Source organism: Pantherophis guttatus, chromosome 1 (genome assembly GCF_059756535.1).
Source record: "Pantherophis guttatus breed Tessera chromosome 1, ASM5975653v1, whole genome shotgun sequence".
Classification (NCBI taxonomy): domain Eukaryota; kingdom Metazoa; phylum Chordata; class Lepidosauria; order Squamata; family Colubridae; genus Pantherophis; species Pantherophis guttatus.
In genome coordinates, this window is record NC_142063.1 from 303,624,742 (window position 1) to 303,649,621 (window position 24,880).

Genomic DNA, 24,880 nt, shown 5'->3' on the forward strand with positions numbered 1-24,880 from the left:
TCTGGTCAGAAGGTGATCTAATAAGCTTGTGTTAAGCTTGAATAACACATTTTAAAAGTTTTGCCATGTCTCTGTGATAAACCAAATTATTGCAAAGCTATATGGGAAAGACCTTTGGAGACAATGGGGACTGTCTAAGAAATAATCAGGTAAGGAATAGTATAGCCTGGAACTGCAAAATTGGCAGGGAAGAGGCTCACAAGGGATTGCCCTTAGTTTTTCAGGCTGTAAAGACGACGGCAGGAAAATTGCACTTTCAGACTTTCAAGATTCTGTTAATATAGCTATATGATAAAGTAGAATTAGCCTATCTGGTCATGTTTTGTATCTGGTCTAGCTAGTAATTATACACACTACCACAGAGTAGCATGAGCCAATAAGAAGCTGCCCCATTTATCTGGCATCCTGACAAAACTGAATGCAGATACCTTATATGACATGTACGACTAATAAAATGATCTTGGCACACATTCAGAGAGGCAGTTTATATTCGAAAAAATAGAGGGGGGGTGTCAGTTGATATGTTCCCCTTGATAGAACCTCTGCCTCTGGATTTTACACCAGTTTAAGAGTAGGAATGAGAACCAATTTGCCATAGTGCTTAAGGCACAGACTAGAAATTGAGAGCATGTGAGTTCTAGTCCTGACTTCAGCATGAAGCTAGATGGATGACTTTGGGCCAAACACTCTCACTTAACCCTAGGAAGGAAGCAATAGCAACCATTCCAAAAAACAGATTTTACCCCATCACAACTTCATTCAGGTTCATAGGAACGATAAAATTTACTGTAAAAATGAATAATAATCTGGCACCTATGCGGCATACTTTCCAACTGCATTCTAGAATATGGTAGATCTGAACTTATCATGGTGAAACACAGGAAGATAAAATTCTTCATACAAAATGTATGGTCATAATTTCTACTAGTTGTTTGTTAGTAATATAAAAATTAGATTTTTCAAGATTAGACTTTTACATATAAAAAATTAAGATAACCTGAGAGCATTTAAAAATGATATTTTTTTTCCAGGGCATTATCCCACCCTCCCACTATGCAAAAGCTCCATTTGCAGAAGTGAAAATCATCTCATTTCTCCATCAACTCCTCAGTACACATTGTGATAACACAGCTATCACATTCAAAAGCTTGGGAAAAGATTGTGAAAGATTTTTGAATATTTACATGTAAAAACTAGAGTAATAGTTATCATCTGACTTATTCTCTATCTCACCTGCATATGAACAAAATATTCAGGACAAACAAATACTTACATATAAATTTAGCGAAGCCTGTAAATATTATAGTCAACTTGAAATAGCAATAAGCGGCTTGTTCTTAATATTACCATTTCTTATGTCTGGAGCATTCTAACACCCCCAATGGTATGACAATCAAAACCACAGTTTTGAAGAATGGAGCTCCGAGTTTAAAAGAATTTAATATCTTTAAGTCTCTCGGCCCCAACTATTTTGCAGGGTTACTGCTGAGGGGAGAAAATGAAAAGGGAACCCAGGCAAGATACTCTGAGGAAAGGCAGGACGTAATTCTAACAAATAACATTATTAAACCAACAACAAGCTCAATGTTGACCTGAGAAGAGAAACAGAATACAAATACATTCAACTTGTCATAAAATACTCTTGACCAGTGAGTCAAGAAAAAAAGGGATGTATTAGGAATGAAAACAAAAATTATTTACAAACTAATACCTTATATTTGAAAGATTAACTGTTTGTAATGTATGGACTGCACTGTCCTGTGAATTATATTTTATGATTTTAATTATTTAATTTGTTTTTAAATGTGTTAGCTGCCCAAAGTCACACATGTGAGATGATGAATAGCTGTATAAATTGAAGGAATGAATAAATAACTATTGCAGCTTGACCAATACTGTTTCTAGTGCAATGGCCTCATATAAACATGGAAATTAAGAAAATATTGAAGATGATTTAATACACATATGAAGTGTGTTAATACACACAAAGAGATGCAGTTTTAGATTAAGTATGATTCTCAGACTTCCATACTGTCTCCAACGATAAGGATTGTGTACTGACTTTGCTGCTGATGCCAACCTCTTAAATCAGTACGTGTTTGTTGGTGAGAATTAAAAATGGAATATTCCACCAGAGCTGCTTTACAACTGTTTATCAACCATCCTGACATTGCACAAAGGATAACTGAACAGATGTTGATGTCAGTCTTTGAGACTGGAGAGGAAGCTAATAGAAAGCAATCATTATGCTCCAGGATATACAACAGAGACTGATGGCTGCATCCCTGCATGTGTGACAAAAAAAAATATCTGTCTAGAATACATTCCAAGTTGTATCCTCTTGTAATTGCTTGGCTTGGCATGCTACTCTACGATTAGTCCCTGAACTGTCAGTGTCACTTGTATTTTGGTCTTAGAAAAGGCTTGGTCATAGACATTTTTTTTTCTTTTCGATCCTCCAAAATAAGAGATTGAATTGAACTGAATAGAATAACCTTTATTGTCATTTTCCTGTATACACAATGGCACACATTAAAATGAAATTACGATGCACTGCCCTTGAAAGAGAAAAAAAAAAGATTCACTACATGCCCCACCATTTCAATGTAACTTTCCAGAATTTATGGAATAGACTCCATGAACTGATGAAAGCAGAACGTATCTATAAGCTCATGAGAAGGGTCTGTTGAAAGCTATTGGTACACCAAGAACTGTAAATCTGCTCTGAGAAGGAATAAAGGGAATATCCAAATAAGAGAAGCTTCCACTAATTGTCCCAAACAGCAACTCTGAAGGATTTCTGCATATCTGTTTGGTAAATGAAGATAGGAGAACATTGTAATTAAAGTGCATTTTGTGCTTGACAAGTTAATGCGGGGAAGCGTTCGGAATGTTGGCACTCTACCCTCGAAAAGCTGCCAGGTCACAACACCTTGTGCAGTGATTCAAAAGGAAACTTTACTTCACTTTCTAAAATGCCCCTATAATAGTTTATAGTCCTACCATTAGTCTAATCCTATTTACAGATCCAAATTAGGGCATTCGTCGGAGCCCTCACAACACTGTTTACCTATAATAGGAATAAGGTGCCCAGTTCTGCCACATACTATGTGGCAGATTGGGGTCCCCAAATAGGTCGCTGCTGGTCCATGGCCTGTTTGGAATTGGGCCACACAAGTGGTGGGCCAGGGCGCGCATGCGGCCCTTGCGTGTGTGGCTGCCCGGTGGGCACTTGCACATGGGCCAGATGCTCAAGCAAGTTGAGCTTTGTGTGTGTGCTGGCCCGCCACTTGCGCAGCCCAATTCCACTCCTACAACCCAGCCGGGCCACCAAGCCGCAAAGATTGGGGATCGCTGCTATAAACCACTCTGGAAATAGGAAAAAAACAGCCTTGAAGAAGGCAATGGAAAACCAGCGAAGCCAAGGAAACTAAATAGATATATCAGGGGTGTCAAACTCGCATTGTCAGGGCGTCGTCATGTGACACATCACGGTTTTTTTCCCCTTTGCTAAACCAGGTGTGCGAGTGGCCAGCACATGATGCATCCAGCACGTGGGCTGCAAGTTTAACACCCCTAAGATATATCTATGTTAGTCATCAGGAAGTAAGCTTAACCCAAACCCAACTTTACTAGCTTTTGGAGATAGAGTGGTGGGAATATCAATAATTCTTAGAGGATGTAGTGACCTAAAACATCTTTTGTTTCTTTGGCCTAATCTTTCCCCTTTTTCTTTTTAATATGAAAATTTTAATCTGTTTTTAAATGATTGGGGTGTTTTAAATCTGTCTGGGCCAAATTGTTTAATTCGGTTTTATTCTGTTTTTAAATTTTGTATTTATGTATTTTATCGTTTGGCTGTTCACCGCCCTGAATCCTTCAGGAGTAGGGCGGTATATAAATCAAATAAAGATAAAGATTATTAGTTTCACAAAATGAAAGAAATACTGCAAACAAAAAAAACATGATGGTCATGATGACATAACAACAACAATAAAGTAGTTAATTATTGGATTTAATGAGGTTCTCTAAGTATAGGCTCGCAGAACTGCAGTATACAGAAAGCATGTAAAGAGTGTGCGTAAAATGTAAACATGAAAGTAAGTATCTTTGCTTTTTTAGTTAACTGCAGGTGTCAACCAACTTACCTCTTCAAGTGAACAGTAACAAGGGGAGAACACAATTTTACAGAAGACTGTGGTAACAGCAGGTCTACCATAGCCTCATGCAGCTGATTCACCTTTTCAACTTCACCTTTGAAGGCTACATTATTAAGGATATGGAAACATTGTGTGACAGCTGAATCTTTAATACAGACATTCTTCTCTTTCATCTCCTTTAAAATGTTAATAGCATCTACAATAAACCACAGCACACAAAAAAAAAGCCTTAGGTAATTTTATATACAGGGAAAAAAAACAAACTGCTATTAAAACAGCCTTTCAAAAACCAGCAGGAATGTAAATTCTGGTGTATAATGCCAATTTCAAGTTAATTACTACTTGCATTTCTAAACGAGACTACAATTATGAATCCACAAAGCATGGTTTTATCATTTTGCTGCAACTTTGACTACAAATTACAGATGGGAACTGTGAGCCCACTCTGCACCACATAACCCTGTAGAGTCTGCCCTATAGCAACAAGATCCTACTAAATGGATGCTTTTATCGTTTGGTGCTAACATCTGTTAAATCACACCATTGTTTCTTCAGCAGATGGCTTGTCACGAGGCCAAATAATAAAGATGTGTTTACACTGTATATAGAGCCAGACTAATGGTCTGATACCGATAGGGCCTGTTTGCTGTGTCGATACTAATTAGCCAAGGAGAGCCAATGAAAGCTTTCTAAGAGATTGCATGTTAAAACATTAGGTTCATTAATCTTCATTAGAAAGGCAGAAACAAACATTTTCATATATGGAATAAGACCATTTTTGTAATGTTCTTAATTACTGCACAAGCAAAATGTTTTGACTACTTTACATAAAAGCATCTATTGAAATATTTCCTGCAGCATGCTATGGGCTTTTGAAAGCTTGACATAATAGCACCTTTTAATTGTATAGGTATCTGATCTAAACATCAACTCCTTTTATGAAAATAATCACTCTAAAACACATACAAACACATACAATATGTATATTATACACACACACACACACACACACACACACACATCCTTTACCCTTTTAAATAAAGAAATTTAATATAAATCATCTAACAGAATATCATATTCAAATTCACTAGTCAATGTCAGATTTTCTTCTAATTAACTATGCCAATAACTTACAGTTTACAAGTCCTGTAACACACAATTTTAAGACCTAATCCTGTATTTCTTTAAAAAAATCATTTTTTCTCCAAGAGTGCTTAGACACTTTTCAAAGAGGTTATGTTTACAGGCTTTACACTCAGGCTTCACACCTTCTTAAGGAAAAACAAGGCCATTAGTCAAGGCACATACACAATTTGTGCCATAAGTCATGATCTTCAAACTCAATCCTAACAGCAGTGCTAATAAAAACTAGCTGCAGAAATGCAAAAAGCACTGAGCTGTGCAAATGTAAATGACAAGCTTGCCAGTCCATTAAAACTAATGGCCTACATCGTCCAAGTATCTCTGGTTGAATTCACATGCAAATTTGGATGTAAAATGTTCAAGCACTTTGTAGGGCATGATATACCATTAATATTTTTATTCTGGTGGAGAGATATCTGTATTATATAACAGTAATATACATTGAAAGAAAGCATGCATTGCTTACCATCCAGTCTTTCATGTTTCATCAAAATCTTAATCAATTCTAGGTAAGTATTTAATTCAAGAACATCAGATGAATCTTTACGGCAACTAAAATATATAAAAAGAAATAAATCAATTCTTACATCATATTGGAATACAATAATCTCAACGCACAAGCTGATGCATGTTCACCTAGAAATAGTACATGGAATGAAACTAGTCCCAATAACTGGATAAAATGATAATATTATTGCTGAAACATTAAGATACTGACAGAAGCACATTTGTTTGAAGACATCAAATTAAATCCAGCTGCATTAATAGAGGGCTTGATGAATGTAAAAAGAAACAAAGTATTGGAAAGACTAAAGGGCAGTGCCTTTGTTTTTAATCTCTGTTTTAAAGAAAATACTGTATATCGCAAGACTTATGTAAAAATATGTACAAAAAGAGAAACCTAAGATATATTATCAAGCAATACTGCTAATAGGATATATCAAGGCTAACATGAACTAAGATCCCGTTGACATCAAATGGACATCAAATGTCCATTATATTTATAATTGCACTAGGACCCAAGTATAACTAAGCTTATGCTGAATTTAATGACACTTATGTCATTGGCCTTGCCACTGCTGAGTGATATGGTTGTAAAACATGGTGTCATGTAATTGCATTGCTTAGTGATGACCATCCCAGCAGTCCTAGGTGTTGTTATAGTCCCAAGAAGTATAGGTCATTAAGCAGGAAGGTATGTGAGTCCCAGGTAAAGAGTGCATGGGTAACATTGGGGCCTGGTGCAGGGTACATGCTAGTTGGGGGAGGCTGGGGAAGTGGGGTGCTTCAGCACCATGTGAGCAGAGGGAGACTGTGGAATGCAGAGCGTAAGATCTAATGAGCACAGGAAAGCTGGGAAAGACTTATTGAAGTGAGCTGCAACCTTCCCTGCTGGCTTCCCATTCTCTTTGTTTGTGGGGAAACTGGTAGGGAAGTTTACAAATTGTGATCTGTAAGGACTTTCATTTGTTTGCAAATTCTGCAAAGGGTGAACGGACTGAGCAAATGCACTTTATAGATCATCTAAACTGGAGAAAGCACTGTTTACCATGGAGATTAAAGAGATGTGCTCAAATTTCAACTACATTTGATGGATGTGTCAGTGTTAGAAACATTACAAGAAATATTTATGTGTGTATGAGACTTTGCATTGTCTTGAAATACTGATATAAAAATAGTGACAAATATTTGATACAAAAATACTCTATGTGGCTCCTCTTCAGCTGTTAGTCAGCAACAGAAAGTTTACTAGACAGCAATAGAAGAAGACAACAAACAATTCCACCAGTCTTTCTTACCCCTTCTATGAATATCTACAACTGGATATAATGGAAGAACTACTATTTATCCGTTGAAGGTCGGGTTTTTTTTCTTCACCCTTCCCCAATCTTTCTACTTTTTGGGTCAACTACTTTTAGTTAATATGTTTATGGATATGGAATGTTTTTCACTGAATATATGTAACCCACCAAAAAGTATTTTTGGTTCAAAAACGGAAACAAATATCTTAAAATCAATAAATTATTTTAGAAAGTTCAGATGTATAACAGTTTTGAGTTGTTAATAAAGTTGCATATGCTGAATCACAAACTTTTAATGCCAAAATAACTAAGGGAAAATCTTAAAACTATTTCAGTTTATTATACTTATTTGTTTTAATTTAAAACAAGTATCTCAAGAGTACAATTTTTAAAAAAAATTAAAGAGAAAATTAAGTGCTGAAAAGCACTTTGCTTCTTTTCAAATCAGTTACAGAATTACAAGTTTTAGCTGGGAGCTAATTTTCACAATCAAGTTGTTGCCTTTTGAAAAACAAAAAGCATAATAACTGAAGATAATTATTAAAATAATACCACTTACAAGAATTGCAGCAATCCATACTGTAGATGTATTACTAATCAGAATCTAAAGCTAGATACCAAGATAGATTCTAAGACTTCTTCAGAAATAGATTAGAGAAATATAATACAGAGTAATATGAGCCTAAAACACTAACAAAAGTGCTGGCACAAAAGCGATTGTGTAATCATGACAGCTTACACAATCAATTTTGAATTTCAACAGAAAATATTTTGTGTGGGATAAGCTAATTAAAAATGTATGGGGGAGGTGATAATATTCAACCTACTTAATTCAATAAGGACTGTATATCAGCATAAATCTCTGTGACATCTTTCAGTGCCAGTGTACTTACAATTCTTCTTTCAGGTTCATTGCTTCCTCTACATTATCATTTTGACAGCAAAGGCGTATTAAGGCTCCATAGCCCACAACATTCATGTCGAATTCATATTTGGCTTTTATTTCAAGAGCTTTCTGCATATTCTAGAAGGAACATTAAGCAAAAGATACAAAGTAGAAAAAGAAAATCAACATGACATTTTATATCATACTAGGAAATTACATTTATTTATATATGCTTACACATTGCACTGCTTCTTAGCAATTCGTATGCTTTACATTTATGTGCAAATGATTTTTTTATAAATTAGTAAATAGTTTAAATATGTTCATTATAAACTTTTATCCTGTTGCAATATATGCTTTCACTGATTTCTGAAGTATGCATATCATTAATTATATCACATTGAACTTCATGGCAAAACATTTTCACATTTTATATCTTCAGCTAATATATCACAATCACTTAAATATATCAATGAGCAGAGAACATGTTAAATTGATTAATTAAAAAGAAGACAAAGCTGTTCATAATTCAATTTTCTGGCATGATATAAATTTAAAATTCTCATATATTGCTATATTTTTAAAAATAAAATATAGTTTAATTCACTATGAAATCAGACATTGCATCAGTGCCATGTAAAACAAAATTCAGGGCCCATGTATAGGAACTCGGAGCAAGATGAAGTTCTATACAAAAATATGAATTAAAGTTGGATGCCTGCTAATGAAGACAAGAGCCTCTGCATCTCAGAAAGCTTTTCTTCAAGGGAAAAAAAATGGAATTTCAGTCCCCACATTAACTACCTTTTAATATTTGACTTGCAAATTATTATACATGTATCAGTTGCTTGACAATCTAGTTGTAAGAGACCAGAGCGGTGGCTTGAAAGGACACTTGGCATGTATGATAAACCTTTCACAGCTGTTACTATCATTCATTTTGCAGATTACCATTAACAGACTTCCACAATCTCAAAACATGTCATTCACAAGGTAACTAAAAATCAGCATTGAGGGGTTTTTTTCACTAATTTTTTTAATACTTTAGAGTTTCAAGGAGCAAACCTGAAATCTAGAAAATACTAGTTTTCCTTAATCACCTACATGCATTTGCAGTTTGACAAGAAACAAACACATATAATTGTATTTGTTCATTTTGAGCTCTAATGACTTTCATAATCTCTCCTTAAGTCCCCCACCACCACCTATATGAAGTCTCTTGTGGCTAGGATTTGTATTTTACTTAGGTTACTCTGTAAAGTGTCATTTAAACTGATGGTGCTATACATAATTAGAAGTATTTAATTTACTTATCATACTCTGTTAATAATACAATAAACAAATCTGCTGAAAATTACCTTTTCTGAACACAGAGCAACTATAAAGTTCTTTAGAATATCTCCAATGGGTTTGTTTTCAGCTTTAAATTGTTGAAGTTTCTCCTCCAAATTTACTGAATTAATCAAGGACTAAGGTAAAAGGATAGAAAGATATTCAAATGATGTTTTACAATGAAACACATCCCAGCAACAATATGTCTTATTGATATACTTTTATATTTGCAAGGGTTATGTGTAAGGTACAAAGGAAACCCTAATGTTACACTTTTGAAAAATGTATTTCTGTTATCTCAGTTGTGGGCAATGAAGTTGAGTTGTATCAGTCATGTATTTCGCTAGGATTCTTATTGGTCTTAAATAGGCTTCTCCCACTGGAAGCAGGTCCCCCATTCTTCTTTGTTCTCTGTGCGATTCCAATGCAAGTGAGGACAGACTAATTTGTATATTCCGTCATCTTCTGCATCAGCATGGCATAAACATGGCTTGAAATTCTTAACTATAAATAGTTCTATCCTTAAGAGGAAATTAAGTCATAGCAACCAACCATTTAAGGTTTCAAATCAATTTATGGAAGAGTTAGAAATACCAGTTAGAAAGTCCTCAACTAATACATATTTTTACTATTGCTAGGATCAAAACTCTTTTTTTTGTACAATAAAACTTGGAAGCCATGCATTCTTGTTATGTAGCAAAATTATTTAATGCTAACCCATTTAAATAGGTGTGTACATACACTTAACAGCTGCTCATCAGAAGCCAATAAAATTACACTGTAAGATATAATTAATGGCTTGATATATATTTGAATATAAGCATCAATGTGTTTATGATAAATTAAAAAACTCAAGGAATGTGTGGTTTTGTTTTGCTGTTAAGATTGCTATCAACATTTAAGAGTTGCCCTGTCTTATTTGTCTCCTTAAAACTTTAGCATTCTATCTAAAATATGCTTCCTCATTTCAGAAAAGGATTAAATAAAACTAATTTTATACATCAGGCTTATTAATTTTTAAGGTAACTACACACTTGGAATGAATATGATTGTATATATGTATGTTTTATATAATTATACATAAAATAACATTTGCAATTACAGACCTTAATTAAATTGGGAACGTTGTATTCAATCAGCACTTTGCGAATACCTTTGTAGTAGGTAGGAAGAATCGTTATATTCTGTAGGAAGAGGTGGAGAAAATCATGTGAGTTTTAAAAGCACAACCAAACAAAAAAATTTCTGTTACACAAATTTCAGACATAATTTAAATCTCCAACACTTGCATGCCATTGAGAAGTGGTCTGGCTGTACTTAAAAGCTGCAATTTCAAATCTAATAGATACATGTCAGGAAGGATGGGCATTATGTAGCAAAAAAATGAAATAGTACCATCTTCTGCAGCTGATGGAAGTATTGTCTCAACTGCTCCTCCTTGTCCTGTACCTCTGAGTCAGTCATGTTGTCAATCAAGGAATAAAGAAAACGGCCAATATTTTCTGCGAGGTGGGGGTGGGGGGAAGACAAGAGAAAGCATTCCACTAAAATTACTGACACTGTCATGTTATCAAGATTAATTTATAAGAAATCATTTTGGTGTGAGATGTCACCCTGATGAGAGGCTCTGAAATGGCAACAATGATCACTGAGGCATAGAGATTATGTGGTTTGGGAGCACATATCTAACTGGTGAGTGAAAGGAATATTAATTATTTTCAAACCGAATGACAGCTTTTCAGAACAAAATCTTTCTTCAATCTATTTTTCCATGGCTGTGTGACAAAAGCAGCACTGCCCAAGGCCTCTCTCCCACTTTCCTGCCCACCACCCCAAAATAGTTGCCGTAAATATTTTGTCATTTATTCAAAAAGAAATAGAGCTTTTTAAAGCTTCATAGGCACAGCCGCATGTATTTCTTACTATTTCCAGGGTTTTTCTGAAGCTAGTGGATGAATGTAAACACAATAAAGAACATTAAATGATATTTAATCACCAGCTCCAATAATCCTGTGGGGAGCTGCTTATTAGCCAATGAAATTTAAGTTTAACAAAAGATGCTGTATAGGTTAATGGTATTGAAGCACCAGGAAGAATAAATGAGGTTCCAATAAAGAAACTACATAGTGATGCATACTGTATTTTCTTATTATTGAAAATATTTTTGTCACAATGTAACTTTTGTTATTAAAACATTACAAAAAGCTATTAAATTAATAGCTTCTTAAAATATTTGTATTAATGCCCTTCTAAAAAGAATCTTACCTCCATCTGTAAATGCTTGATTACATTATCCCGGTAATCTGTTCATTTTACTTACTATATAAGCATCTCAAGTACATTTTTCATTAAAAAGGAAAAACACTAATAAAATCTCATGGATTCTACAAAATATACTGTGATCATCTGGGTAAAATTTTTACCCAACATGTTTTCAAATTTCACTTTCAAAAAGAAATAATCAATGTTTACGGTTGTAATCCCTCAAACCTATCATTACCCAGAAGAACGGATTTGTGGATAAGTTACAATCATAGAAATTGAAACTCTACCAGTTTCTTGTTCAGCCTTCTGTTCCTCCATATACAACAGTTCCGTTATCTGGTAAGAGAGAATAATCGTACATTGCAGCCAAGAAAAGTAAGCAAGGGCAAATAGTAACTGAAATTGAATTCTACAAATAACAAAGCAGCCCTCTACTAGCCTTATTCTGAGCCACATCACAGCAATTTATTTTTTAAAAAATAAAAGCTTTTAATATTTTTTAAAACATTGCACAACAAAAGATTCATGCATTTTACCATCACGAGCGATCATAAAGAAAAAAAAATCATGAAGCACTAAAACAATATTGTTTAAAGGTTTAAAATTTGGGATCTAAGTAGTTTGCTATCATTATTTACAAATTAATTTTAACAGGAACTTGCACTGTGCATAACAGACTCTATTCCAATTAAGTATTTAATTTAGAAATAGCATAGTATACTTGCTGTAACAGTTAAATAGAATTGGAGGGAGTGAAACAAAAGAACTATTCCTTAATACTTGATGGCTAATAGTAACCAAAGGATCTAGGTAGCGGCTATTTGGGTCAGCTGTTTAACTTCAAAGTTTTTTTCTTAACCTTAATTACCCTTCCTACTATTAAGGGAACAAGATTTTCCACCCTCATTAAAATCCATTTTAATGAACATATTCTGGCAACTCTGACCAAAAAAAGAGATTTCAAGATATTTTACTTGCCTTTACTGACTACTTGCCTTACATACTGTTTATCTCCAGTAGTTAAAATATTGGAATTACTTTAGCTTTTCTGCATAAATCTAATAAATAAGAAAGCTTTTTCCTCACTGCTCATCTCTTTATACATAATTATCAAGGACAATTACACCAATAGAGAGCTATGTTGGCCAAAAAAAAAAAAAAAACCCCACACACCACACAACAACAACCCCTAGTCCTTTTGTATACAGAGCCTTTTAAACCTTTCCAAGTAACAGTTGCCCCAGTCCTTTACTTTTTTAGGGGGAAACTACCAGTGTAAAAGGAATGGGAGGGCATTATGACTGGCCAAATGTCTATTTGTTATAAGGTGTCACACTTCTTACAATAAACAAAAAGAACAAAAGTAGGCACTATAAGCCAAACTAAGTCAGGGAAAGCATAGCTTCTACAATTCCTTCTAGTTCCTTCATCAACACTGGCCATAGAAGGCATAAGCATTTTCTTCTGTTTAGTGAAGTGTGTGTTTGTGTTTGTGAGGTATCATTTTCCCCTCATGTTTATCTGTGTGTGTTTATAGAGGTGAACTGGAAAGCTCAAAGCATCACAGAGGGAGAAGGGAGGAAACTTAGAATGGAACAGCTGCCAACATTTTAAGCAGCTGCCCAACTTCCTTTCCTACTGGGATGCACCACGGATATTTTTTTCATAAAATATTTTTCTCCACAGCCCGTCCAGTTTCAGATGTGCTATCTCTTTTGCCAATTTATCCCATCATAACAAATGTGGTTCAAATTCTTTCAGGTTTTAATAGTAGACAAAACTAATGGGCAGAGACCTGAGTTCCTTTGCATATTTTGTCCCCAATATTTCAGTGGTTTGGAAATCACTGATTTGGAAGAAAAATAAATAAAAAGGGGGAGAGCATTAGAAGTATCAATTAGAATTATTTTACTGCAGAGAAACCACAAAGTTTGAAAAATGTCTTTATCGAAGAGGCTGCTTAATAACATCAAGCAATTTTATTCAAGTAAAAACTTGAATGAATTTAGGTAATACTAAAAACACAATATGTAATTTGAATCTACAGTAAAAGAAATATATTTTATAATGAATATTTTATTATCCTAAATTTGTTACTAAAATATCAAAACAATTATGTCAGGTAAGATGAAGCTACAGCAAGGATAACCATTTGAAAAAACAAAATATGTCCATTTTTGGAAAAGAGAAGGTATAACTCATTAAATCCATGTTTTTAAAAAATCTGGTTTATTTTCATTTATCATTTTTTAAATTTTGTTTCAAAGTCTTATACAAAAGAAAATAAATCCACACCATTACCACCCATGCAGTGACATTTACCATGATGGTGAATGAATGGTACTTGCAACTGGTCATCAAACTTCCAGCCTTAGCAGTGTCCTAATGGTAATTATTGCTGCTTGCCAGCTTCCTACTATCAAAGTCAATGGGGAAGCCGGCAGGAGGTCACAATTGGCATCCATGTGATATCGTGTTTAATGAAGAAGCACATTTCGCTTAATGATGACAACTGGGAGTACCAGAATTTCCATCACTAAGCAGTAAGATTACATGGCATGCTTTATGATTGTGTTGCTTAGTGATAGAATTTCCAGCCCCAATTGCTGACATTAACCAAGAACTACCTGTATTGAAAAAGCCTTTCAAAAATAGCTTTAACATTTTTATTTCCTAATTATTAAAAATGAAGCTACAGAATGTTGATTTAAAAAAAAAATCAGCTATGTTTACAGCTACATTTGTTTGAAGAGAAGCTGCTAGCACACTTACTAGTAGTTACTTTAACTTTAACAGTAGTTATTGTCTTTGGAAAAATATTAATAGGCATTTTTACATTTATAAGGTTTTGTTTTGTAAATCCTTTAAAAAGAAATTTTCCAAAACTTGTTGGGTTTTTATACCATCAAATATTTCCAACTGGTACTTGGAATATCTCTTATAAAGACAAAAACTGCTGCCCCTACCTAAAAGAAAAATGTATCTCCTACCATGAACAATAAAATTAGTGCTTACTTAATAAATGCAATAATAAATGCCATTTCTACATTAATATGAATTCACAGTCACAACATGAGCAATAGATTATAAAACAAAGCCAAGCATTTGAAAGACCAAATACAGACAAGGAAAAAGTATTAATTACATGCTTAATTTTCCCCACTGAGATCAAAAGGAGTTAAAAATATTTAACTTTAGATAACTCATGACAAATTAAAATGCTTCACGTAGGTGTAGTAAAAGATTAGACTTACATCTGAAATAGGAGATCTTTCTATTTATTGTACTGTTCCAATACTGTGTACCCAAAATATCTCCCCATTGCAGCTTAACTGTCTTTACTTACCTTGATCCAAAGATCAACATCAGTACACCTGCAGAGGGCAGCAGAAGATAATAAATTGGAAATTAAAAAAAAAACTATTATTTATTTTGAGTGCTCAATACAACTGAATAGTCACATCATGAGTTCAGAAGATTTGCTTAAGTGAAGAAAGTTAAGAAATAATTGACATATATATTTTAGCATAAGCCTATCTTTGCAAAATGATTTTACTATATTTACAGACGATCACTACCACTGGAGTTTTTGTGATAATGTTCGAATCTATCATCTCATTGCATTTCAAATACATGCAATCTGTGTAATCTTTTACCTATACCACCTACACTGCCTGCTGTATTTAATACATTTTTCCATCACGAAATTGACTTGAAACCACAAACCTCACAGCTTTAAACAACTAGCCTAATCTCCACTATTTATTTTTGTATCACCAACTATTATACTATATGGAATTTTCTTGTAGAACAATGATTGCTTTTTAAAATGAGTAAAGATACTAATCCTATTCAAAGTTATATAACTGGAGCCTTCACCGTGTGAGCAAGCCTCATCCCATAATATCATGAAAATAATAAAACCTATCTCTGGAAACAAAAGCATTCCATGTGCAATTGCACACATGTTGCCTCCTCTGTGATCTAAGTTCCTGATAATATGGTCCTGCCTCTCATACAAGTAAATATGCATACAGTTGTATCCAGGAATGTCTGCAGGATACTGAGCAATGCCACAAAGGGATATAGCTTATTTTAATCCATGAACAGAACCTCTACTTCTTCAAACAGAAGTATCATATTTGACAATTGCTGGATTAGAATATATAATGTAAAATATTTTTATACTCCTCTTTCTCAGATATGCTTTCTAAATGTTTACAACAAATTTATCTGCTTTACCCTAGAAATTGTAATGTCTTGGGCACAAAGCCAGCTTTGTGCAAATCATTTTCTTTCAGAGACTGAACCATATCTGAAACCTTGCCAAGAAAACTGCAGGGACTAGTTCAGGTAGTTGCCACGTTAATGCTTATCTTAATGACTGCAATCCTGGCATTGTTGTTTGTGGTTCTTAAGTGATCCCATGGGTCATTAAGCAGACAGGAAAGCAGTGCAGGGTGCCTCAGGGGGATCTAGGACAACTCACTGCGGCCAACTTGCCATGGCCAACTCACCGCAGGACAAGTGTTACACTAATATCAAAGAAATGGTAGAATAGAATAATTAAAGAAAGGATGCGAAAGGAGGGACAAAATGAAAAGTGAATGACAAAAATTAAAATAATGTTTTAATTATTCTAAATAATTAAACTGAATTGTTGAATTGTCCTGTGGCAACTTGGTCGCAGTGAATTGACCATGGCAAAATGACCATGGCTGAGTTGGTTGTGGCAAGTTGGCTGCAGTGAGTTATCCCATTCCGGCCTCAGGGGAGCAGGGAAAATCCCACTCAGGAGCTGAAAATACACTCTGCCAAAATCCAAGAAATGTTTTTAGCCTCTTGAGTGGAGAGATACTCGCATGTGACCTGTGCCAGGTCACTCTGCTCAGGAAGTGAAAATCCTCCCTGCTGAAATCCAATCAGGATCTTTAGCCTCAGAGCAAAGCAGCACTTTGTGCATGGCCTTTGCCGATCCTCTCAGGGCCTCCCACCCACCCACCCACTTGAAGCATTTTGGGCACCTTATCATATCATGCTGCCTCTCCATTTTCTGCTTTATTTTTAGCTCCCTCTCATTTCTGAGGGTTAGTTGAAAGAGCTGCCTGCGAAAGGATTGCAGCTCCCTTCCATGCATTGAAGGCAACTCCTTTGGTAAGATGCAGGAACCTGTCTTGAGTCCTGCTGAAGGAGTAAATGTCTATGGAAATTCTCAGTCATCCAGGTCATGGTTGTCCCAAAGGTGCCTTTTCAAGAGGCAATTGGACTTTATTGTTTTTCTTTGAAAATGTTTCACTTCTCATCCAAGAAGCCTCTTGGACTGCTGAAGGAGTACAGCTCCCCTCCGTGCACAGACAAGAACTCCCTCAGCAGGGAGCAGGAACAGAGGTGAAACCTTCAGGATTTTAAAGAGTTTAGCTCCCCTCAGCTGGCCATTCTTTCAACCAGATCCCAGAGACGAGAGAGTCTTTTGGCAGCAGCAGCAGCAGCCTGCAAATTTCCATGTCAGCTTCCCCAGAAAGCCAGTGGGCAGAGAAGAATGTAAATGGTGATTACATGATTGTGGGCTACTTGGCAATCAGTTATAAGTGCCAAATACTTCGATTGCAATCACGTAACCAAAAGGTGGTAGTGCTATGTTTTGCAACAGCCAGAAGGGCTTCACAAGCTGTAAAGCACTATAATGAGGCCATCATAATTCCTGATCATCATTAAACAAATGATTATAACTCGAGGACTATCTGTATGAGAATCTTATGGAAAACTATTCATAGTATGGTTTCTGTGTTCTGTGACAAAAGCAGCATATACTTTCAGCATTTCTAGTAAACTATGTGTCTTCTAACTCTGGATTACTTTTACAGGGTAATTTCTACTCTGAACTGACAAGTAATTTATCCTGACACTACAATTTAATAACATAAAAACAGTTCACAGATTTCCTCTATACTAATAATTGTTTATAACTTAGTCTTTCTCCCTGGATAAATGACAATATAATCCTAATCACTTTTACTTCCAATTGGTTCAGATTTTGAAACATCTTGCCAAGAACTAGGATGATTTACCCCTTTAGTGATACACACGTATAGTAAAACAATCTGTTTTGTCTCACCTGTACCTGTTACTGTTTTCCTTGTCTGTCACTGTATCTCTTTTTCAAATAAGGTAATTTTAGTTTTTTCCATCTCCCTACAATTTGCATGTAATTGCCACCCATTTCTTATTTTGCTTGCTCTCTCTACTTTAATGCTGATTATTTTTTGGTTTTCTCTCTCTATAGCCAAATTCTGATTTCCTTCATTTTTTCCTATCTATTATGTCTACACAGTTTACAGTCAGGCCCAAAAAATACTGTGTAACAAAATTGTAACATCTCTCCTATAAGCCAAACATAGTCTCCATTTTTGTCACTTGCTGATTTTTCTTTGAACAGTAATTTCCCTTTTTGTTTTGTCTTGCTGCCACAAATTTGAATTACCACCATTCTTGTCTGATTTCTTTCCATTATAGTTTTATGTTGTGAGCCACCAAGACTGTATAATATTGCGGTAGGGTATAAACATGAAAAAAAAAAATTGTTCACCAAGAGTAAAACTTTAAGCAACCAACGCACTACAAATAAAGGACAAATAAAAAGATGTAGATAGCACCAAGTATCATATAAGCTCAACAGAAAAATTACAACCACTGACAAAATGCATTTACATGAACGTTTCTTTCATATGCATCATTAAGTGAGGATTAATATCAACACAAGATTTTTAGTATTTGAAAGAAAAAAAAAACAGTAAAACTAAAAAGTTCTGAAAAAGAATCCTTATATGTATATATTATATTAGGTTTGAGTAGTCCAATCTCTAATAAAATTAACTATGATTACAAAGTTTTTAAATTCAAATCTGAATTTAGGCATAAATTTATGGGATGGCATTAGGTAAAGCATCTACTGTGTGCTCTAGAATACATACTACTGATTAATCTATCCTAATTGTGACTAGTATTACTGTGATAGTATCTTTGAAGTATAATATGTATATAAAATACTTTGTGAATATTTTATATAAATACTATTTTACTTGATAGTCAATGTGATATTATCAGAGTAGTTTCAGCAATAGAAGCTCATTATGAAATTTGGGATTTGATAATTTAGCTCAGCCACCCCACACAAAGATGCTTCTTATAAGGGGATATTTGGAAGGTGCCATGATCTCCTAGGAAAACTGGAATATAAATCTAAAACAATGAAAGACAAAATAAATAAATTCTGTTTTCAATTTACTGAACCTTAACTTTTCCACTTTTAGAACAGGATATTAAACTTTAACAACACTGAAGCCTAGCCACAAAGAGAGCCCTAAAAGATCCTGCCAGAACAGTGGGATATTATTAGCTACAAATAGCTATTTTAAAAAAGTGCCTTAAATAACAGAAAAAGAAAGTTGGAACTTGGAACCAAAGATATCCAAAATATAAGATTTCATAAGTCATACCTTCTAAATCCAAGGATTATACTGTTCCTGATATGATTCCTGTCCGTTGTCCAGGTGTTTGGAGAAGATACTGCAAGTTAAATTAAATTATTCAGTATGCATTGATTTGTACTTCTCTAAACAACACTGATTCAACAATTGTTATTTTAAAACCAATATGCTATGAAGGAAAACAAAATATTTAATGTTATATACACATACTTGATAGAGCTATTGCTTTATATTTCACTATAAAGACATATTAACCCTGTCTTTCTCCCTGTTTCCTAATCAGTTCCTGTTCATGGCTAAGTTTAAATAAACTTTATTCTTAAATAAATAAAGGATGTGTTCTATAAATTCAGATTTTCCAGTCAAATTAGATATAACTCTTTTCATTTAAGTATAGTTCTCAAAAACAGTGTTAAAGCTTATATTAATTTTATAGCACAGTGAGATTCAAATAGACCATTAAAGGTATATCTATTAAAACTGCTCATAGTAGTTACATAATTTCTGCAATATTTTTTAAGAAGAATATCTTAAGAACAGTAGGTAATGTATCATCTCTTTCTTCTATCAAAAGGATATGGGCTTTTTAAAATGAAACAAAAGGCTAATTTACATATTATACTTGCTTCTAATCATAAACAGAGACATATTAAAATACTACTTCAAATAATCTTAAATAACAAGTATTTTTGTATAAATTATCAACATTTACCATTCTTAGAATTACCTCACACTACTTTTCCAAACAGGCTACTCAGATAATATATAAAACAAGAGCACTTACATAACTGATAAACTTTATCCAGTCTGCCATGTGAAGCTTCATGCCTGATTTCTGCTGCTAAGAATCTATTGGTTTCCAAAGGATTGCCTTTTTCCTATGGAAAGATGGGAATACAGTAGTACCTGGTATATCATCATAGTCAAACTCTCTAAAATACTTCATATTTCAGATCTGGTGTGGGTTTGGCCAACAGCCTTCCAACCTTGACCAAGGCTGTCTTCTGTAATTCAGGGTGTACAACGGCTTACCTTACAGATATTATTAAAGTTCTCAAAAAAAAAAAAAACACTATTTATGCAAAGCATAATTTTAGAATTGTAATTTAAAGACTAAACACACAGAATGTGCACAGTAGACCTTCAAAGCAATCATTTTAAAAGACAGTATCCATTTCAATTTGTTAGAATTGTAAATATAGTGCAAACTCTCCAGCTTTTCATATTAACAATAGTGAGAAATGTTTTGATTGCTGTACAAAAGAGCCAAAGTCCTTTATAAAATTAACTTTATATCTCTGAATGTTTTTAATGTGCTGTGTGCAATATTACATTTGGTAGAAAAGGAGATCTAGCTAAGATAAGCTTTTTTGGAAGGAAGTGTGAAGGATATCCTAGACTAAAATATATGCTTTGTTTATAGACTATCATTTTATGGTAGAGAGAACTCACTTTGCAAGGAATTTAGCTACCGTGTTTCCCTGAAAATAAGACATGTCCTGAAAATAAGGCCAAGCTTTATTTTTGGGGTGGGCCTAAATATACGCCCTCCCCTGAAAATAAGCCCCCCCCCTCTCTCACACACACAAGTCCCTCACCCCACCAGCCCTCCCAAGGTAGCCACATCCCTGCAAACTCCTGCGCCCCCCTGCCCCTTTTGCCGCCCGTGCTTTACTTTTTCCAAAAAGTAAAAGAATATCACAACTCAGTGTGTCTGTATTGACAGTGCTTATTCACAATCATTCTCAGCCGTTTCTCATGTGCACAATCTTGCTACTCAAGGGTTACTCTGCGCATATTCCTTAACAGAAGGGGAACCTCTCTCTGCCGGACTCCCAGCTGTGAGTGAGCAGGCCGCTCGGGCCTCCTACACCCCCAAAATAATAAGACTCCCCCCCGATAATAAGGCCAAGCCCTTATTATTATTTAAATAATTTGCTTTCCTGTTATGTTCAACTTATATAAGATTATAAAATGTTATCTAGTATCTCATCAAGCCATTAAGTGTGATTAAATATTCTTGTTTCCAGTTTTAATATCAAAATTCATGAATGTCTAAATTATGTCAACTGCTGCTTTCATCTCTATATTTTACAAATCAAACAGACTTTCAATAGTATCATGGACAGATTCAGGAAAACACAGGTTATACCAAGCATCTTTTCAGATCACTTTAGTTCTCTATCTCATGAAAGACTTGTACTATCCCCTCATGTAAGATCACTAAAGGAGTGATCTATATATGAGAACAACCATGCAAAGTTTTTCTGTCTTCAGATCACTGGTTTCAAGAAAAAAGAAAGACAAACCCAGTGTGCACTCTGTCTATGTGTGGGACAAGACACCAGCTGGGAGAGGCTAGTGATCATATGAAGGACATGGAATCCTGAACCTCTCCAGCGTGTGTAATTTCAATGGGAACAATGAAAAGTCTTAGGACAAAAGGGTTACGAAGAAACTGAGTTTAGGAAGAGAACCTTATTCATATAAGGTTCAAATATTCAACTAAACCATTAACACTATTTTCCTGCTCTTACAACCTAAAAGCATCATCAGATATTCAGACTGGCAGACTGTTAGCCCAACGCATCTGATCAATAAGACAAAATTCGTATCGATCAAAACAATTCTACTCTGTCCTCCAATCCTAACATGCTGTACTACAGAGCAGCCTGGCTCTCAGTCAGATCTCTCATGATGTATGTTAAACAGTCAAGGGCTTTATCCAGAAATAAATTCTAGACAACAGATGCCTTACTAGTAACTGATGTAGCATTGAAGAAATGCTCCTCTGGAATGGAGGAACCACCACCACAGTAACCTGGATTATTTTTGTTCCAGAAAGAAAGGAAGAAAAGAAGCCAAAAGCAGCCTGTCTTCTTTTCTTTGCAACACCACCATTATCCCTCTGCCAACTTTTACTCTGAGGATGTTTCCCATCCTTCACTGCCCTGATACATCTCTTTGTATCATACCCATATAAAGTATATTTTAGCAAAACAATGTCTGTCCTGATATTCACATGTGCCTCAGATAAATCACAGTGGAGTGTCCTCAGTCCCCAAGCCATTCCTTTGGTGATAATTCCATCACTAGTAACTTGAACTGGCCCAGGACAGCTCTCTTTAAAGCAATAGTTCCAGGCACAACAGTATGCATCATCTCTGTTGATTTTTATCTTAAAATTAACAAAATTACTTTATCTGATATAACAAATATGTATCGTCCTACTACTTGATACTTCCATCATGAATCAAAGTCTTAAACCTCACTTCTATACAGCCCCAGAAATTTCAATGAGTGTTATTAAGTACTAAAGTGCTAAAACAAATGATAAACTTACCTGAATCCTCTGGCGAACAGGGTCAAGGTTATCCAAATTTGTGAAAACATATAATAAATAGGTGTCAATAGTTGGCTCTACCTCCAATTCATCCATAGTTTTGAGGACATTAATTATATCTAAAGAAAAAGAATACAGGTGTTAAACAATAGCTTGCTAATCGCTCAGTTCAGTCTATGAAATAAAGATTACATAATGCTTTATAAGTTTAGATTATTTTATGTTGACAAAATTACATAGAAAGCAGAGATTACATTGGCCTTTGTTTTTCTGTATTCTGTTTTTCTGTATTCTGCTTGATTCTCTTCTAATACAGGTTATTGGATCCTAGGATGTGAATTTTTCTATAAGCAGATTGTCTCATTTCTCATAAAGAAAGTAGAAGACAATTAAAGTTTAAATAGTTGGAAAAGGATTTCATTTCCAATAGCATGCTAAAGATGGCAGCCTTTAGCCAACCATGGCTGATCACAGAAGCTCCACAGGTCAGGCTTGGTAATAAAAGTTTTTTTTAAAAAAATCCTGTGAGGCAATGATAAACCATTTCTATTACACTGCTGAGAAAACTGCATGGATACAATCACTAAGAACCAGGAAGAACCATGATAGGCAAAATCTAAAGTTGCTGGAGTATTTAATTCTCCCACTACGATAAATGTATGTCTTTTTGGAAGATTTTCTTTTGGAAGACTTCCACAGCATCTCCACAGTAAATAATAGTACTACTTTGATTCCTCGCTAATTTTACCAAGAAATTTACTAAGTACTGCCAAGTTCATTAATTTCAATTTCTGACCAGGATTGGACAGTTTAGTTTAGTTTAGTTTAGTTTAGTTTAGTTTAGTTTATTAAATTTTTATACCGCCCTTCTCCCAAAGGGACTCAGGGTGGTGTACAGCCAAGATAAAACCAACAATACAAAAGTTAAAAACAATTTAAAATTATTAAATAGTTTGGCTGATCGTCTAAAATACAGTAACCCATTAAAATAATATTTTAGGCCAGCCCTGCTTGATGGAATAATAGCATTTTAAAGGCGCGGCGGAAGGTACGGAGGTCGGAAATCCGACGAATCTCCGGGGGCAGCTCGTTCCAAAGGGCAGGTGCCCCCACAGAGAAGGCTCTCCCCCTGGGGGTCGCCAGTCGACACTGTCTAACTGATGGCACCCTGAGGAGACCCTCTCTGTGGGAGCGTACTGGTTGGTGGGAGGCTACCGGACGCAGAATGCGGTCTCGTAAATATCCAGGTCCCATGCCATGGGACCTGGATATTCCTTTTTCTTTTCTACTACTATTCCTTTCCTTTCTACTGCTTCTTTCTCTGTCTTTAACCATTCTAATTAATATAACCTCATTTTATATTCTTATCATTACAACAAGCACATTTTAAAGTGAATGCCGGTTTGGTGTACAATAGTGGTTAAAGCATCAGGCTAGAAACCAGGAGACTGTGAGTTCTAGTACCGCCTTAGGCACAAACCCAGTTGAGTGGAAGAAAGAAAACTGCAGGGACTGGCCCACACAGTCACCAGGAATCAACATTGACTCAAAGGCATAAAATAAAAAATAAAATAGAAATAAGAGACTAACATTGCTATAAAAAAGGTTACCACAAAGTGTTCAGAAATTAGGTTTTCTTGAAATGCATACACAGAATTTTATTACATCGAATTGAGTTAATTTGAGATTCATGTCAAAAACTGCACTGGAAGTAGCATTTTTATTTGGTCTAATGGTTAAGGAACCAGGTTTAGAAAGTGGAAGACTGTGACTGTGAGCCATGAAAACCAGTTGAGTGACTTTGGGTCAGTCACTCCCTCTCAGCCCAACCCACCTCACAAGGTTCTTGTGGGGAAAATAGGAAGAGGATGGTGTGTTGGATATGTTTGCACCTTGAGTTATTTGTAAAAATAAAGGTGGATTACAAGTAAATAAATATAAAATAGTAGCATAAACATTATTAGTCCAAGTTTCCTCATGTGTTATTTTTTTTAAAAAAATCTACTTTCCTGAAGTCCTTGTCTAAAACCAGTAGAAACCTGTGAAAAAGTGTCACTTCCATGAATTTTTTATGTAGTGCACCACAGTGCAAATAATTAAATGTGAATTCCTGCTGAGCACTTAAAAGTACATGTAAACAAGTCACAGTAAGTTAAAGCCACACCGTTCATTGAAGTTTGCCTTAAAATAGAAAAGTGATTTGATTTCAGAAGAACTGGAATTTTATTTAGAAATAATTAATTACAAAGTAATTGTCAATAGCTCTGGTAACACTTAAAACTTAAGTTTAGAAGACATGGAAAAATACCATTAACTGAATTTTCATTCATTGTTGCTTCTTCCACAATTAAAAATATTAAACTCATATATGACAACAGTGCATTTACTTTTAAGCAATCACAATGATCAATTATGTTCAGTATATCATAAAGCAAGGATACAAATTATCACCAGCCTGTTTA

The 24,880-nt window shown here is 34.8% G+C and overlaps 1 protein-coding gene across 1 annotated transcript in view; it reads right to left on the reverse strand.

The window, feature by feature from the left end:
* The window catches only part of LRPPRC (leucine rich pentatricopeptide repeat containing), a 96,197-nt gene that overhangs the window by 48,449 nt on the left and 22,868 nt on the right, over positions 1 to 24,880 (reverse strand). Inside the window, exons 12-22 of the mRNA XM_034427671.3 lie at positions 22,419 to 22,537; positions 19,860 to 19,953; positions 19,085 to 19,154; positions 14,935 to 14,962; positions 11,876 to 11,924; positions 10,719 to 10,825; positions 10,430 to 10,507; positions 9,350 to 9,460; positions 7,999 to 8,129; positions 5,770 to 5,855; positions 4,149 to 4,356 (exon numbers count right to left, since the gene is read on the reverse strand). Coding sequence (XP_034283562.2) covers positions 4,149 to 4,356; positions 5,770 to 5,855; positions 7,999 to 8,129; positions 9,350 to 9,460; positions 10,430 to 10,507; positions 10,719 to 10,825; positions 11,876 to 11,924; positions 14,935 to 14,962; positions 19,085 to 19,154; positions 19,860 to 19,953; positions 22,419 to 22,537 — 1,081 coding nt within the window. The remainder of the gene's footprint in view (positions 1 to 4,148; positions 4,357 to 5,769; positions 5,856 to 7,998; positions 8,130 to 9,349; positions 9,461 to 10,429; positions 10,508 to 10,718; positions 10,826 to 11,875; positions 11,925 to 14,934; positions 14,963 to 19,084; positions 19,155 to 19,859; positions 19,954 to 22,418; positions 22,538 to 24,880) is intronic.